Below are 17478 nucleotides of genomic sequence, written 5' to 3' on the forward strand. Positions count from 1 at the left end.
ACCCCACGGTTACCAGGTGAAAGAGCTGCAAGATTCATATTTTGAGTTTTACTAAAGTGTAAATTCAACTTACCACATTTTCCCTTCAAAACCATATTAAGCCACTGCTATCCATGAAATTTATGTTTATTCTCCAACTAACAAAATGCAGCAAAATTAAATTACCGTACTTTGTCAAAATGTATAAATAAATACAAAGGTGGTGACAGTCACTTGAAGCGATTAAACTGTAATGGGTTTATCAAAATTACATAAATAAGAGAAACGTAAGTATTTTATACTGTGTTTCTTACTTACCTTACAACTTGTGATCCTGATGACACAGACAGAGGTTCATCAAACATGCCTTCCAAGAAGCTTCCTACAGAACTTCCCATCGATCTTCTTGGAGCCTGTAAAGAAGTGAGTTTTATAATTGTAAGTTGAACATATTTATATCGATTCATGTCATATGCAAGCAAATTATTGTTAGCTTTATCTTTTGTTGGGCCCAGTGCACAGTATTAATGTGTGAAATTTGACCATCAGAGACATAGAAACCCAATGTTCATTGATTGCGAAGCAATCACTTGTCCGACCTCCATGGTAGAGTGGTTAGCACAGCATGCTATGACACCAGAAGTCGCAGGTTCAAATCCTGGCTTGGGAGTTTTGTTAGTTTTCCTTCATCAAATCATCACTCATTCTCATCTTTGCAATTAATCAAAAGTGTCAGAAAAGAGATAGTAAAATAAGCCAATATAATAACAACAGCAATCATTTGAGTTCTTGTATTATTAAAAAATATATATATAAATAAGTGCATACAGGAAGATTTCATAAATCGGCATTCTCAACTCTAACAACTGCGCTTTTAACTACAGGATTATTCATAATTCTCTCTGATATTTTCAAATTCGGTAAAAAAAAAGTAATCAAAACACGCACGGCAGGAAGAAACATATCAGATGCGGAAATTCACAAAGTTTTTGTAGAACATTTACAGATGTTCCATGTGTCGCCCTCCATTACAGATGCAGTAGACATCAACCCTGTAATCTAGTTCCCTCCATATGTTTTGTAACATCTGTTGCTCAGTGGTAGCGACTGATTGTTGAACTTTGGGTGTATCACATGGCATAAGGTGTCTGCGCATGAGATCTTTGATGTAACACCACATGAAGATATCACATGGAGTGTTGTGAGATGAGCTTGGTGTCCAAGATTGAAGAGCAGAGTCACTTTCAGAAGAACACCCAATCAACAGACACTTGTAAGGGACGCGGCTGGCCTGGTGATTTAGCAGCATACAGGCAACCAGTCCATGAGGATTTCCTGTACCATTCACGAATTGTTTTCTTTGTAGGTGCCTGCCTCTTTGTGGTATATTGCATGAACACAATATTGCACGATCACTATTGACTCATTTTTAGCATATTTCAAAACATCACGAACGAAAAACCTTTCTGCTCACCTGTAGACACTATAATAATGCTACCTAATGGAGAAAATGACAACTAAGCTGCACCAAGTTGTAGGTGTGTTTCTTCGTCTAATGACATGCTTCTTGCATTTTATTAATTCTGTAAGCCCGGGAGGGAATTATGAATTATCCTGTATTTTATGCCATTTTATATTTATTCTCTGATGGGTCCTTGTACAACATTGAAACATGGAAGTCAAATGCAGTATAACTGTAACGTTACATTTTTTTAATATCTATTTTTACTATACAAGATTAAGCAAATATGTCAGTAAATTAGTCTAGCAATGGAAATAAGAGCAACATAAGCTATTAAAAAATATAAATTTAAAAAAAATCTGACAATAGTCCTCTAAAGAATAACTTCGAAAGAAGAAATTTTAATCACTTTATAAGTATACAGTATAAGTTGAATGTTTGATTGATTGATTTTGTGTTTTTAGTCCACTTTATGCACAGTATGGCTAATAGGGACTGGACCTACAGTTTAAAATGGGATCCGAACCATTATGTGCCTCCACTGCATATCGAACCTGCGACCCCTTGATTACAAGGTGACGACGATACCACTATGCCATCAGGGAGGCCTATAAGTTGAATGTGTCACTATTGCTCATATTCTACCTAATTACATACTACAGGGTGGCTCAATAAGTCACTTAACACCCCCGGTACAAGGCCACTGCAGCGCACAACATGGAAATGGTGATGACCAATCTTTATCAGGCCAAGGGGGAACCACATTGACGCCACCCACACGGTCGGCGGCCATCTTGATGTCCGCCATCTTGAATTCAACTTCAGAATTTTAAATAGGAAGGGGGTCGTGCGACATATCAAACTGGGCTAGAATTTCACGAGAAATGCAATGGTGAAGGTTTTTTCGACGTATCTTTAACCAGTAAAAAGTTATGACTGAATTCTTGTACCAATTTGCTCCTTTTCGAAGTGTTAGAAAAATGCCTTAAAATTTGTTTAGCGCATCGGTAATGCATCGAGATCAAAGTGACGTCTAGGGAGAGACGTTCGCATGCCATTGCACACGATTTTAATCGGATACATCCACGAAGAGCTGCTCATTATGAATGGTTGTCGCGAACAATTTACAGTGTGACGCTTCCATTGAATTAAAAGTCCTTCACAGTTCTGAAGTTGAATTCAAGATGGCGGACATCAAGATGGCCGCCGACCGTGTGGGTGGCGTCAATGTGATTCCCCCTTGGCCTGATAAAGATTGGTCATCGCCAATTTCAAATTCCATGCCACAGTGGCCTTGTACTGAGGGTGTTAAGTGACTTATTGAGCCACCCTGAGCTTTATCTAGGAATGGCAATACTTACATCTTGCAACTCTGTAATAGGAGATAATTCGATGTTCAAATCCCAGGATTTGTAACTTCTCCCAGCATCATTCTTTATGCTTTCTTCATGACATAAAATTTCTGGTGAGCTTTCAAGTTGGCATTCTCCTGCTTTGCCAAACATTTCATCTTCACTCTCTGTGAATATCGATTCTCTTCCTTCTGTGATGACGTCCATGTTCCCCAGATATCCTTCATTTGCTTGCAGTGTTTGCTTACAGACTGCATTCTTGCCCACCTCTCCTGACAATTGTATTGCTGATGAGTCAGTGTATTCCCCCCAGCTGCCATCATCATATTCTCTTCCATCTGTGCTGTTGCAATCTGATGATGAGTCAAAGTCCTGATTCAGAACTAGTTGTTTGTTTGTCTTCCACAATGGACGTCTTAAGGATGACTTCTGCCCATTGTGTGTAACGATTGACTTCTGAACTGCTACTCTGCGGACGACTTCAACCTCGGTGTCTTGAGTTCCGGAAGATGGTGGTGAAACACTTTCCTGTTCTTTGCCCAGAAGTTTTTGTTCTTTGGCTAAAGTTTCATTGGCCACCTGATTATCTTTCATTTCCTTGTTCTTTTCAATGACTATCTTCTTCATTTTCTTTTGTGGGATAGTTTTTGGTATTTGAGTTCCTTCACCTACATCATCACAGGGGGACTTTTTCAGTTTGCGATTTGTAATTTTTCCTTTCTTACCAGATTTCCTGATTCTGTTGCTTCTCCTGAGGGGAACAGAGATAGTCTCGCCTTCAAATGTGTTGCGTGACTTTGAATGTCCAGAAGGTTTATCATCAAGAGCCAATTGCAGTACATCAATGGACTTTTCAGGAACACAATCATTTGTTTCGTTTACATCGTCATCCATTACTTCTTTGTCTGCATTCTGTGTTTGTTCTGTCAAATCCTCAGATGAAAAAGGTGAGACATCTCCACTTGCAGGTTTAGATTCCTTACTTTGAGGTAGTATGTCAACACAATTGATTGGGAAAATTGCATTTTCCATTTCATGAGCTACAGTTGTTTGATATCCCTTTGATATACCACACATGTACTTGGGACTGATTTTCTTGCTTATAGAAACCTTCATATTTACTTCCATCCAAGCAGGTGCTGGTGACTGAGAACTATGTGAGCACTGAGCATTATCTGATTGATTACTATCACCCCTGTCTGTTTGTTCATCATGGTCTATAGTTTCAACACTACCTTCAATTTCATCTTGTGTCTCTTTCCCTAAGCTATTCGGTGCTGTTGTGATTGCAACATGGTTATTCTGTAACGTAATTACAGATTGACAACTGTCACTTCTGTCTTCACCTTGCATAGCATGGTTACTTGCATTTGTAGTGTCAGTCCTCTGACCATAGCTGTCTTCATTTGTTTCTAAAGTGGTGATTTTGTTGGTATTTGTTTGCCAGTTTCTGAATGGTGGTATATTTTCAAAATCAAAATCCTGAATCTCTTTCCTTGGGGTGTATTCATCAAACTCTTCAATTAAAGACTCTTCATTAAAAGTTACCCTTTTCTTCTCCTTACGCTTTACATTCTCAGCCTGCTTCCTTTTTTCCAGCTTGCTTTTAATTTCACACTTCTTCGGCGAATGAAACAATAAAGGACGAATGCAACTTCTCCTAGGCCTATTTGTTGGCTTCACGGATGGTGGGGCAGGTCTTGACTTCGATGTAGACTGCATCCCCCACAGACTTGTACTGAACGAAACATTATTCTTCTTCCTGGAAAAGGGGGAAAACATAATGCCATAAAGTTAGTTAAATATTCTGTTTTAGAGTTAATGGACAATTTATGCCAGGAAACTCAATCCTGCACTCAACTGAAAGCTACCTTAAATGAGGGTTATGTTATGCCATATATGAACATTCTTAAAATTCTCTATTCACCTTTAATCCTCTATTTTCAAAGAAGACGACAAACTCATACTTAAGTCACGTTCTCTCTACTACACTAAAGCATACACCCTCTTTTCCACAGATGTCCTCTTTTCAGATAGTAAAAGAACATCCAGGAGGATTTTCTATTCAGAGTAAAAATGTCAAGGTTTTCTACAAATCATTAAGAAAAAAAATTAAACATTAAAAATAAGCATAATAGAGCCACAAAATGCTTGTTAGATGTCATGCTACTTTCAGTGCAAATATGGTCATTGCTAAAAGTGATACTCACACACTGAAGATAGCGACCGATAGGTTGATATAAAAAAACTACATAAATTATTCCACACATCGCATCATTTTGGATTCGAACTTGTATCCAATGGCATGCCCAAGGGGAATGTTGCTTGGGGTCATAACCCCCTTTGTCCCAGCAAAGGCAAAATGAGGACCAACTACTAAAAAAAATATATGTACCCCCCCCTTTTTTTCCTTTTTAAAAATCCTGAGAACTCCACCGCTTGTATCTATATTAATTTGAATGTGGTACCTTGTAGCATACTGATTTATCATGCTTTGTTGTCATGTTGTTTTGTGGGAAGTTTTATGAAAGTGTGAGAAGATACTGTAAAGATAACTCATTTCAAAGTTGTAATTAAACAAACAAACATATTGATGTTGAAATATAATATAATCTGTTAATTAATTTATTTTTTGCTGATTTTTTTAAAAAATAAGATGTCCTCTTTTTCGCTTCACAAATTATAGTAACTCTGATTGCTAAAGCTTATAACTAACTAACTAACTAGCTTCATGGTGTAACAACCCTCTAAGGGCCAGGGCCTGCCAGAGTGGCTTTTCCATTGGATGGCCTGGGGTCCGCACATCGAGTCCCATCGCTGCTGTTTTCTGGCTTTTGAGAGTGGAGTCTGCTATTTTTTCCTTTCAAGTAGTGCTAACCATTTTTCTACAAGCCAGCCTACATTGCAGAGTGCTTAGCACACTGTGCTATGATGTCAGAAATCCCAGTTTCGAATCCTGCTCTGGACATGGGTGTTCTTTGTGTGTCCCTTCATCAATTTCATCATCTCATCACTCACTCATCCTCATCTTCACAACGAGCCAAAAGTGGCAGAAATGCGAAGTAAAATAAACCAAACACATCAATCAATCAAACCATTTGGCTACACAGGAGCCTCTGAAGCTTATAACGTAAAGCAAAAAAGCAGTTAAGGCATTATGATTACCTGCCACAGAACTGAAGAAATTCTTTTTTGCCTAATTTCTCTACCACTTTGCATTTTATCTGGTCCAATGGCAGAAAGCAATACTTCAGCTTCATCAGTGACAATTCCCTTTCAAATATTTTCTGCAAAGGATTTTGGTGAGAGCACAAGGGTCCAGAGTACTCGCTGCTGCTTATTATAGAAGCTTCAGCCATGGGTGGAATTAAATTTTTACTCTGGATTCTCGCAAGAACTTCTTCAGAAGATATTATGCCTGAAATAAAAGGATATATAAGAAATTATTAATAAATAATATTTTCAGTTTTGCATTTACATTTTTCTATGATCTATTTTCAAATTCAAATATGAGACAATTTTTTAATGAATATGAATTTATATATGAATATGATCCTATTTTAAACTGTAGGCCTAGTCCTGATTAGCTCATCTGTGCATAAAGTGGACTTAAACCATGGCCGTAGGCAGGAAAAATTTGGAGGGTCACTCATAATTGTTCCCATGGGCATCACCAAAAATTTTTAGGAGAGGTCAGGCCATTCACAAAATTTGATTAATAGAAATAATAACAATAATTATTATTATAGTGATTATGATTATTATTATAAAATAATTAAAAATCTCATAAAAAATAATTTTATTCCAAAGTTATTATTGTTGTTGATTTTGTAATAGTTTTCATGCTCTAAATGGAAATTGTCAAATGGCTGATATTTGTTCGTGCTTAGGATTAGGCTGGGAAGGGCCTGTTTTTCGTAAATTATCCTAGCCGAGGTAATGGCGCCATCCACACTGAATACTGTATTTAAGGTGCATATTTAAATCGGCCGGTGTGCCTATGGAAATATTTAACCTTAAAGAAACCAACTTTTTACATAATTAAACAGGAATAACCACTACACAATCGTAAGGGTTCTTAATGCTTTTAAACAAGTTACTTTGTATTGCAGGTTCGAAATTTCATATGTATTGTAATATCATGATAGTAGCTATAATTATTATTACATATTTGTGAGAAATTGAATCAAATTCAGTCTCTTGCCCAAGTACAAATGTTACCGCACGCTCCTGATAGGACCTTGTTTACAAACAGGTAACTGACAAGATGACCTTGAAATCGATTCAGGAAGCTGCTATGACGAGCACGAATTTCGTCACGAAAGCAGATGAAACATTTCTAAGCGAATTCGGTTTATTGCCGGGTGTGAGCAGGAAAAACTACTTTCATAGGGCCTGTCGAAACAGTTCGTTCAAGTTCTTGGCGGAAGATTTTACGATCAGTGGAACAGTTATGTGCTTAATTGCTTCCCAGCAGGGCGCTTAAGACGCAGAGCCCAAGACAAACATGCCTCTAAGGGGTGGCCGGGCCAGGTGAATTTTTGGCGCCCCTATTTTTCACTCTGCCGCGACCTCTCAACTTTCTATCCTGGTCACCCTACTTTCCACCTTAATCCTAAAAAAAACATGACCATGTTATATGTTTACGGTTTTAATGACGGAAACTAAAAAGTATATTTCTTACTTTCCGCTTTACAGTTAAATAACACGCATTTATTGTATGTATGTGTTTATTTAATACCTACATAATGCCATCAAAATAACAGAAATCTCTTAAGTGATTCTTATTATGTTATGCAGCAGTAACTTCAATCAATTATTGACTACACAAATCTAAGTCTTTTAAAAACAAATAGCCACGCTTATGTTATCAGTAGGACTCGGAAGTTGAGGAAAAATCCTTTTTTTTTTCCTAGTGTCCGAAGACGAGGCCCAACATAATATATCTTCATTTTGGGTCATTGTAGGCCAGAAAAAGGTGGGTTTTATTTGTCCTTTTTTGCCTTTTCGGCGTTTTTTTTGGCTTATGGGACCTTTTGTAGCCTCTTTTTTTAGGTCTTAATGGCTTTTTTTGCAACTTCACCTTCTTTCGACTACGTTTTTACTGCGCATTCTCAATTCGAATCATCATCAGTTCATCACCTCTTAAACATCCTTTCTGTAGTAAAGAAATAATAAATATATATATATATATATATATATATATATATATATATATATATATATATATATATATATATATATATATCCCAGAAACGAGAGAAAATCATTTTTGGACGACTGAAGCAGGTACGGTACAAGGTCCTTTAACCGTAACTTGTCTGGAAGGTCGCGCTGTAAGTGGCAACTTTATCTTGTTTTGAAGCTTTCAGTTTTTTCGCACTGTGTGCTCTATACCACCAGAATTTTTTATTTTTTTTCATTAAATATGTAATTAAAACTGAAGTTATTAATTAATTTGGATCACATTTATACGTCTTTTTCCCCGTTTTTAGGTCCTTTTTTGACATTTTTAGGTCTTTTTATAGGTCTTTTTTTGGCAATTTATAGGTCTTCAACTTCCGAGCCTTAGTTATCAGAAACAAGGTTTTGGCGCTCCCGTCCACCTGGCCTTAAAGCCGCCCCTGATACCTCTCTCACTACTAGTTCGTGGTTTTTACTTAATTGCATGTTACTATTTTTACATAGATTTTTGTATCTTTAGGTTAATTGTGGAAATGAGATTGTATGATTAATTGATGAAACATGAGATAAAACAGAAATACTTTGCCTTGACGGGGATTCGAAGACGAAACCCATCGCTTTGCACGCATGTCTCGTGTAGTTTTATTCTGTTTATTCACCCGGTAAATGCTTAATGTTTCTGTTTGTTTTCCATAATCACAACGCGAGTTGAATGTCTTGTGGACTCGCGGCGTTCCAAAATATCGGTCGTTTTCTTGCAATAGACGAAGATATTTGTCGCTCATCAACTTCATTGTCTTTTATACATTCTCTTTGCCGCACTTTACGTAGTGGAATTTCTTATGATACTTCGATTTGGCTGTAACTAAAATAAATCAATATGGTTCTTTAGTTTAAAATCTGAAACTGTCCTACAATCAACTAAAAACTATCTAAAATCTGAAACTGTCCTACAATCAACTAAAAACTATCTAAACGTGAGAGAAGAAAGCCTATTCTATTGAATGTTTTAGAGAGGGGGGAGATTCACCTTAATGTTCAATAAAGAAATGGCATTCAACAAAATCGGACGTGAATAATATAAAATAAGCTTTAACTAATGGCTTTTGCTGATACTACATTTGACTATTTAAAATTTTTCCTCGTAAAGTTAACCCTTGCACTATCATTACGTCACTCTCAGACACACAGGGGCATCTTGATCTCGAGCCGTTTAGACTATTCTATTGATGGAAAGAAATAAGTTTCTAACTGTAAAATTGTCAATTGTAACATCTGCAAGACAAAAAAGAAGTGATGTGGTTAGGTTTGTGTTCTATGTGAAAACAGAAAGCATGAGAAATGAATTATCGCGCTCACTCTGTTAATGCCATCATAGGTATCCTCTGGCAAAATTCGAGGGAGGAGTGAGTAAAAAAACTGTTTGTTTGGCTTAACTTCATAAAAGGAAACTATGCTTTGTATCCCGAGTTTTATCAAACAACTGCATGGCCTTGTTTTATGTGTATGTTACAGTTAGGGAAGCAATAATAGAAGTAAAAGTGGTGTGATTTGCCCTAGCAGTAAAAAATGTCACCTAAAGATATTGCACGCATTTCTAGTATATTTAATCGACGTAGGTTTATAGAGCACAGTAGTGCAGTACCTTTGTAGACATAACCAAACACGACAGACAAATAGCTGAATGATGAGTTCAATATAGCTAAGTCACGTACACGGAATATTATCAATATTATAAAATGTATAATATCACTTAGTTGCAGTTAGAGAGCTAGTGAGATATTAGTGATGCATTATAATAGTTTCGATCTGTTAATAACACAGTGATTGCTCCTGCTAGAACTGGCAGTGATAATAATAATTATAATACAGCTGTAATAATTACTAAAATTATTTTTCTTGCAAAATAGTGTATGACCATGAATAATACAGTAAACATAGACCTGTCGAAGCATAGGTAAAATATTTCCTGTGAAACCAATTACGTAACTAACAAATATGAAGATATTTCATGTGTTATTTCCCTGTATTTATAATTACCTTTCGTTCGGGCTCGTTTAGCTTTCATTGTTTAGAAATAGTTGAGAAATTAAATCTATAATTAGTTTCCAACGTTTGAAAAGTTTATTTATTTACTATCAGTAAATATCAAGGTTATTAGAATACAATATCTTGGCAAATAATATCAAATATTCAAACAAGAAGGATTGGACAGTTGAGGCAAGGATTATATATTATCCTTGGTTGAGGTTGCAAGAAGTGTGAATGTCCTGTTGCGCCATCTGTCGGCGGGAGTAAATTACACGGTGCACATTCTTCACGAACTTTCAGCAACTGTCATTTCGTACACTAGTTCGACTCGGTAGCCGATTGCGTTGAAAGCTGACTCACGATCTCGACCCCGACGGTCCCAGGTTCGAGTCGTGGCGTGCTGTGTGTTCTCCTGTAATATACCTACATTATGTAGTGCAAATCCAGTGCGTTGTAATGCTGTAAGGAAAAAATGCAACCTATCATTTGAATGCAACTTTCACTTTCATGTACATTAGACATGCTTCTTTTAAATGTTTTTATGGGACAAGTGTATTCAACTCCTTTATGTATATTTTAGACAATCAACCGGTTTTTGTAATTCGCATTCCATTACAATACCTCTTTGGTGTCTATGAAGTTGGACTGTTCTTCGTACAAGAACAGGAAAAATGCGAATGCCAAACTGATAGTTCGAATCCCAGTGTACTTCTGTCCATGTAGTTCATATCACTGTGCTATCGTGCCTCGCCTATGCAACGATAGGGATGGATGATAATGAAGTGGTATAAAGAAAATGTACATGGTATTTGAACCCAAGCGTCTTTGTTTAAAGGAAACTCCGCTAACATGGCAACCCATCTCTGAATCCATCAATCTACAATAGATACTAATTGATTGATTCGGTACAATGATTAAACACTGTGGGAGATCCTTAGTCAAAGAGAGTAGTTTGCTCTCTTTCAGGTGTGGTATTGTATTCCCTGTCTTAAATACTTTGCATAGATTGAATCATTCAACTCTCAAACGGGACTGAAAACAGATGGCAGCTCGTGCCTTGAATCTGCTTTGAATCACAGTTGAAACCGGTTCCTGAAATGTTCTCCGCCGCTGTAAAGGGTAAAGGCGCGAAAAAATAAAGGAAGATAACAAATTGCTATCAGTGTAAACGTGACGAGCATTCTCGAATAACTGCTGGCTAGTAACCACGGTTGGCATGTTTAAAACAAAAGTGTTTAAAACAACTTGTTTTAAACGTTTAAAACACACGACTTTGTTTTTATAAATGTTTAAAACATTTAAAACAATGTGTTTTAAACATTTTTTTAGACTTGTCTAAAACACATTTTGATACTTGATGTTTGATAGTTTGTGGTTATTTTCGTGTTTTGTAACTTGTATTTTCATTCATTCCGTGTCAATTTGTTTATTCTGCACAAAGATCTGTTGAATGGCTGAAATGTATAATCAGTTAACAAAGAAACATATCGTGATGAGTACCCGTGGCCCTGTTTAAAACACCTGGGTACAGTGCCGGATCTAAAAGCCGCAAAACCCCGCAGTGCGGGGGAGCCCGGAGACAAGTAAGTCTTTAGGGGACCCTCAGCTATTGACATAGTAGAGGTTTCGCATATGTAAAAAATAAACGTAGTTACTCAGCGGTACAGAAACGAATACAATATATACAGGTAAAGGTAAAGTTAAAGTTTCCTGTGCATATAGCACCGTGCCATGAAGGCACATCTAGGGTATGTTGGGTAGGCCATCTTGGAGGTGATGTGATCAACACCACGCTCCGGCCGCCCCCCATCCCCGGGTATCATTTGGTTTGAGGCTGGGTGGGTCTTGGAGCCTTTTTATGAGGGAACAAAGCAGGAAAAATCCTACCTTAAATCACCCCCCCCCCACCTAGTGGTTGCAGGACCTTGAAGTTGGTGGTGGGGCTTGCGTGCTCTGATGATTCACTAGGCTATACCAGCGGTAGCATAGCTACTGGCAGGATCTCCCATGCCGGGCAGGCTAGTGAAGAGGAGCCAGACTAAGAAGCAACCTATCGGTCAACGGCTCCAAAGGCGGAAGAAGATGGACGATCATCTCAACGGCGGAGGTGGCGGATGAACCAAGAGGAGTAACACCTCTTTAAAAAACCATGGTTCAGCTGGCTCCGGCTGATAGTACCATGTAAGGGCCCCTTGCCAGGGTTACGGCGAAGTCCTCAACGGCAGATGCGGCAGAGAAGGAATCCTTCGGTATGGCGCAAACGGCGGAAGAGGCAACCCATTCTCTTGGGAGTAATGAAGAGAAAACCACTACCTTGTGGTGAAGAGAGATCTTCAAAGGTTAAGGGAGAAAACCCCTACAGAAAATCGTCCTGCTTGGAGGTCTAGGTAGCAGCCCTACCACCAAGATCGGGTGCTGTGGGTTAATAACCCGTACACCTTAAACTCCACTATTAAAGAAACATCCACGAAGAATAGCCAGACTGACTCTAAGATGACGACTTTTGGCATGAAAGGGAAAACGAGAATTGGGTGTTGGAATGTGAGAACTTTAAGAGAGAGTGGTAGACTTCAGCAAGCAGTAGCCCAAATGCAGGCCTACAGGTTGGACATATTGGGGATCAGTGAGACAAGATGGAAAGGATTTGGAGAGATGAGAACTAAAGATGGATTTACATTCCTATATTCAGGAAGAGAAGAGGAGGAACAACATCGGGATGGTGTAGGTATTCTCTTGAGCAAGATAGCAAAGAAAAGTGTATTGGAATGGAACCCTGTTTCTGAAAGAATTATAACTGCGAAGTTCAAAGCAAAGGTGAGAAACATTAAAATAGTACAATGCTATGCCCCAACAGAAGTTTCAGGCATAACAGAAAAAATGGAATTTTATTCAAAATTGCACCAAGTACTAGTACATAATAAGAAAGACATATGCATCTTGATGGGAGATATAAATGCAAAAATTGGATCAGATAATGAAGGAATAGAGCATATTATGGGTAGACATGGACTGGGGGAAATGAATGAAAATGGCCAGTTATTTGTTGATCTTTGTGCAGAAAATGAGCTGATCATAGGTGGAACTGTTTTTCCCCACAAAGATATCCATAAAGTGACATGGGTATCACCTGATCATGTGACAGAAAATCAAATTGACCATGTTTGCATTACCCGTAAATGGAGAAGATCCCTTCTAGATGTAAGAAATAAAAGAGGAGCCGATATTGGTAGTGATCACCACTTGGTAATTGCAGTCTTTAAACTTCGTATAATGGCAGCATGTAAAAAGTTTTCAAAAATGGGAAAGAAATTTGATTTGAAAAAGTTAAATGATAAAGATACAAGAAATAGATTTGTATTGGAACTTAGGAACAGGTTTGAAGGTTTACAAATGGAGCAAGATGAAGATATAGAAGAATGAGAAGAGGATACAATAGAGAGAAAGTGAAAGAAGACCAAGACAAATTTGATAGAAATAAGTGAAAACATTTTAGGATATAGCGAAAGTAATCAGAAAGACTGGATGTCAACGAACACATGGGATAAAATTAAAGCTAGGAAAATGAAGAAGGAACAATTAAACACTGCAAAAACAAGAACCCAAAAGATTCGCTAGAAAGACAATATAAAGATCTTGATAGAAAAGTGAAGAAGAGTGCTCGAAATGATAAACGCAATTGGATAGAACAGCAAGCAAGAGTAGCAGAGGAAGCAGCAAGTAAGGGTGACTTAAAACAACTTTATCAAACAACACGCTTACTATCAAAGCGACAATTTAAGAAAAATATACCAGTCAAGGATAAGAATGGCAGGCTGTTAACGGATAAACAAGAACAAATGAAGAGATGGAAAGAACACTTTGAAGAGGTATTAAATAGGAACATCAGAGAAAATGACAGAACGAGAGAAATAGAGAGTGAGGCTGAAGAAACTGAAGAAAATGAAGAGCGTACAGAGATGAGAATTTCAGACCTTCCTCCTTCAATTCAGGAAATCAAACTAGCACTTAAGCAACAAAAGAATGGGAAAGCAGCTGGAATAGACCAAATTCCACCAGAGATTTTGAAGGTAAATGTGAACTTGATGGCAGAAATATTATATGAAGTGTTGGCGGCAGTTTGGGAAAAAGAGAAAATGCCAGAAGATTGGAAAAGGGGTTTTATAATAAAAATTCCAAAAAAAGGCGATATGACAAATTGTAATAACTGGAGAGGAATCACGCTGTTATCGGTTCCAAGTAAAATACTAACTAGGGTTATATTAAATCGCATTCAAGATAAAGTAGAAGCCAAGATTAGGAGAGAGCAAGCAGGATTTCGCTCTAGTAGATCCTGCACAGATCAAATCTGTACATTAAGGATTATCATTGAGCAATGCATAGAATGGAATACTAGATTGTATACCATCTTTGTATATTTTGAGAAAGCCTTTGATTCTATAACAAGGGGAAAAATGTGGCAAATATTACAGAAGTTTGGAATACCACTTAAGATAATAAGGATAATTCAGGAGTCATATCGACAATACAAGAGTCAAGTTATTCATGAAGGAGATGTTACAGAACCCTTTGGAACAGAATCTGGAGTGAGGCAGGGATGTATTCTGTCGCCTCTTATTTTTCTTCTCGTAATAGATACAGTAATGAGGGAAACCGTAAAGGGAAAAAGAAGAGGAATGCAATGGGGCCTTATGGATAGATTAGAAGATTTAGATTTTGCCGATGATGTGTGTCTGTTGTCAGAATCTTATAGAGATGCAAAAACTAAATTGGAAGATCTGGTTGTAGAAGCTAAAAAATTCGGACTGACATTAAATAAATCAAAGACTAAAACAATGCGAATAAATGCAAGAATTCAAGATTATATTCAATTAGAAAATGAAATATTAGAAGATGTAGACAATTTTACCTACTTAGGAAGTGTAGTTGCAACAAATGGAGGAGCAGAACATGATGTAAAACAACGCATCAAGAAAGCAAATGGGTCCTTTGTACAACTCTACCCAATATGGAAAAGTAGGATTATAACTACAGAAACAAAGTTAAAGATTTTTAGAAGCAATGTTAAATCAGTATTGCTGTATGGAGCAGAATCCTGGAAAGTCACAACTGAAATCACAAATAGATTACAAGTTTTCATTAACAGATGTCTCAGGAGAATATTAAATGTACATTGGCCAGAAGTAATCACAAATCAAGAACTTTGGATACGAGCATCAGAAGACCAGATTAAAAACCAAATTAAAAGAAGAAAATGGAACTGGATAGGACACACACTAAGGAAAGCAGACAACACAATTGAAAAGCAAGCACTTTACTGGAACCCTCAAGGTGCTAGAAAAAGGGGAAGACCCAAAAGCTCATGGAGACGTACTGTTGAAGAAGAAGGAAAACAACAGGGGAAAAGTTGGAAAGAAATGAAGAAGATCGCATGCAACAGAGTGAGATGGAGGCACTTCGTGGATGCCCTATGTTCCAATAGGAACGGAAGGAATTAAGTCAAGTCAAGTCAAATCACCCACCCCGGGTCTCCCTTGTGGCAGTCAGGCTAGAATTTGACGAGAAATGCAGTGATGAAGGTTTCTTCAACCTATCTTTAATCAGGTGAAAGTTATGACTGCATGATTGTAAAAAATGTATCATTTTCCAGGTGTGAGAAAACAGTGTGTGTGGCTTAAGGGGCGGGCAACCTAAGCGGTTGTCCGGGGCACCTTTCTCGATGGCGCCAGACCGGGAGCGTCCCGATTTAGTTTAACCAAATTCTTATTTCTGATTACATAAATGTGGATATTTGTTTCATAAAGAGTTGGATTTGTGTAGAGAAAAATTAATTGAAGTTACTCCTCGATGACAAATGTATATTGCAAAATCGTGTAGCAATTTAAACTAAGAGACTACTGTAATTTTGATATCAACCTACAAAAGATGTCCGCTTGGAACACACCAATGTGCCTCCCTTTAAACCTAACCTGTTTCTATCATGACCAATTGTACCCAGCCTAACACCTTTGCCTTTTATAGGGAGTGATTGATTGATTGAGTTGGTGTTTTAAGTCCACAGTAAGGCTAATCGGAACTGAACCTACAAGTTAAAGTGGGATTCAAACCATTACGTGCCTCCACCGGGAATCGAACCCGGGACCCCTTGATTACAAGGCGACGACGCTATCACTGCGCCACCAGGGAGAACTTTATAGGGAGTGTTAATTGACTTTTGATTCAGCCCGTAGGCTCTTGATTGTGACTTTGTCAACATGAGATCAAGAATTACACACACACACACACACACATATTGTGTGTATGTGTGTGTGTGTGAAGGTAGGTAGGTAGAGGGAGGCCTTTGTAATATTTTGCGGGGGGATGTATGTTTTTTTTTACAAGTGTTTGAAAAAAAATAGAATTAAATACTATAACTATATGGATGAAAAAGTTTTGTTCCTCACTTAATACACTGCACACAGTTGTTAATGTCAATATTTTGTTGCAGAAAAAATGTCGTATTCCGAAGAGTAGCTTAGCCCACGTGGATAGAGTGGGGCCTAGCAACTGTGCATTAGTTGAAGCTTCTTGAACAGCCTACATGCGAGATTTAACTTTTAAGATTAACAAAAATAAGTATTTTAGGAAGTTAGTCCAGCGTTTACTTTATAACTAGGAACATATTCCTTCCTTAGATTATCAACAGATTCCTTAGAAAATAAGTTTTCTTGGCATTATGTTTTAAACGTTTTATTTGCTTAAAACATGTTTTTTCTGTTCTTGTTAAAACACTGTGTAAAACATTAAAAAACATGTTTAAAACATTTTTTTAAACACAAATTTTGCCAACCCTGCTAGTAACCCCAAGAGGATTTCGATGCAAATATTCTAAACTAACTTATTTTTCGTAGAAGTTCAGAAGTTATTTAATGTATATGTATAGTAAAGGAGTATATTCCAGGTTAGTTGTATACTTTTACTGTAACAATTTTGATGGTTTGGTGGAAGGACGTCTTCGTTTCAAATCTTTTATCTATCGAACTGTACAAATTGGTGATTGAAAATAATATTAGTGATATCCTCCCAAATGTAATGATAGAGTGCAAGATCTTTTCACCGCGTGTCACTAATTAGTAATTACGCGAAACTGTGATACAAGATGAAAAACAAACTTCGTACTATGAATGGGCAAGAGGGTAATCTCGAATTGCTATCTACTGAGAGTGGTAAATTGTCTTTACTTTGAGCACGTGACCATCGAAGGCTTCGCTAAGATGAAAACGCGTAAGGAGGGAGGGGCTTTGAGGTGTTTAAATTTGTTGGTTCTCACTCATACATGCGTGAGTGTGATAAACAAGGTGGCCGTAAGTTACGTGAGATGTAGCAAACACGCAAGAGGGCATACGTTTCGTTTGTAATTGAGTTTTCGCACATCTATTCGGTAGGGCGTCCGACTGCCACGTGAGCGACGCTGGTTCGATTTCTGGACTGAGT

The 17478-nt window shown here is 37.5% G+C and overlaps 1 protein-coding gene across 4 annotated transcripts in view; it reads right to left on the bottom strand.

The window, feature by feature from the left end:
* LOC145999265 (uncharacterized) overlaps positions 1-10237 on the bottom strand; it is a 60705-nt gene extending 50468 nt beyond the window's left edge. For 3 of the 4 annotated variants that reach the window (XM_083136211.1, XM_083136206.1, XM_083136202.1), the window contains exons 1-4: positions 10018-10150; positions 5959-6211; positions 2803-4555; positions 298-392 (exon numbers count right to left, since the gene is read on the bottom strand). In XM_083136211.1, coding sequence (XP_082992337.1) covers positions 298-392; positions 2803-4555; positions 5959-6211; positions 10018-10045 — 2129 coding nt within the window. In that variant the 5' untranslated portion in view covers positions 10046-10150. Of the gene's footprint in view, positions 1-297; positions 393-2802; positions 4556-5958; positions 6212-10017; positions 10151-10176 lie in introns of those variants that run through there. The other variant, XM_083136217.1, reaches the window with a different exon arrangement.
* Positions 10238-17478: the final 7241 nt, after the last annotated feature.

Source organism: Lepisma saccharinum, chromosome 1 (assembly GCF_977018435.1).
Source record: "Lepisma saccharinum chromosome 1, izLepSacc3.1, whole genome shotgun sequence".
Taxonomy (NCBI): domain Eukaryota; kingdom Metazoa; phylum Arthropoda; class Insecta; order Zygentoma; family Lepismatidae; genus Lepisma; species Lepisma saccharinum.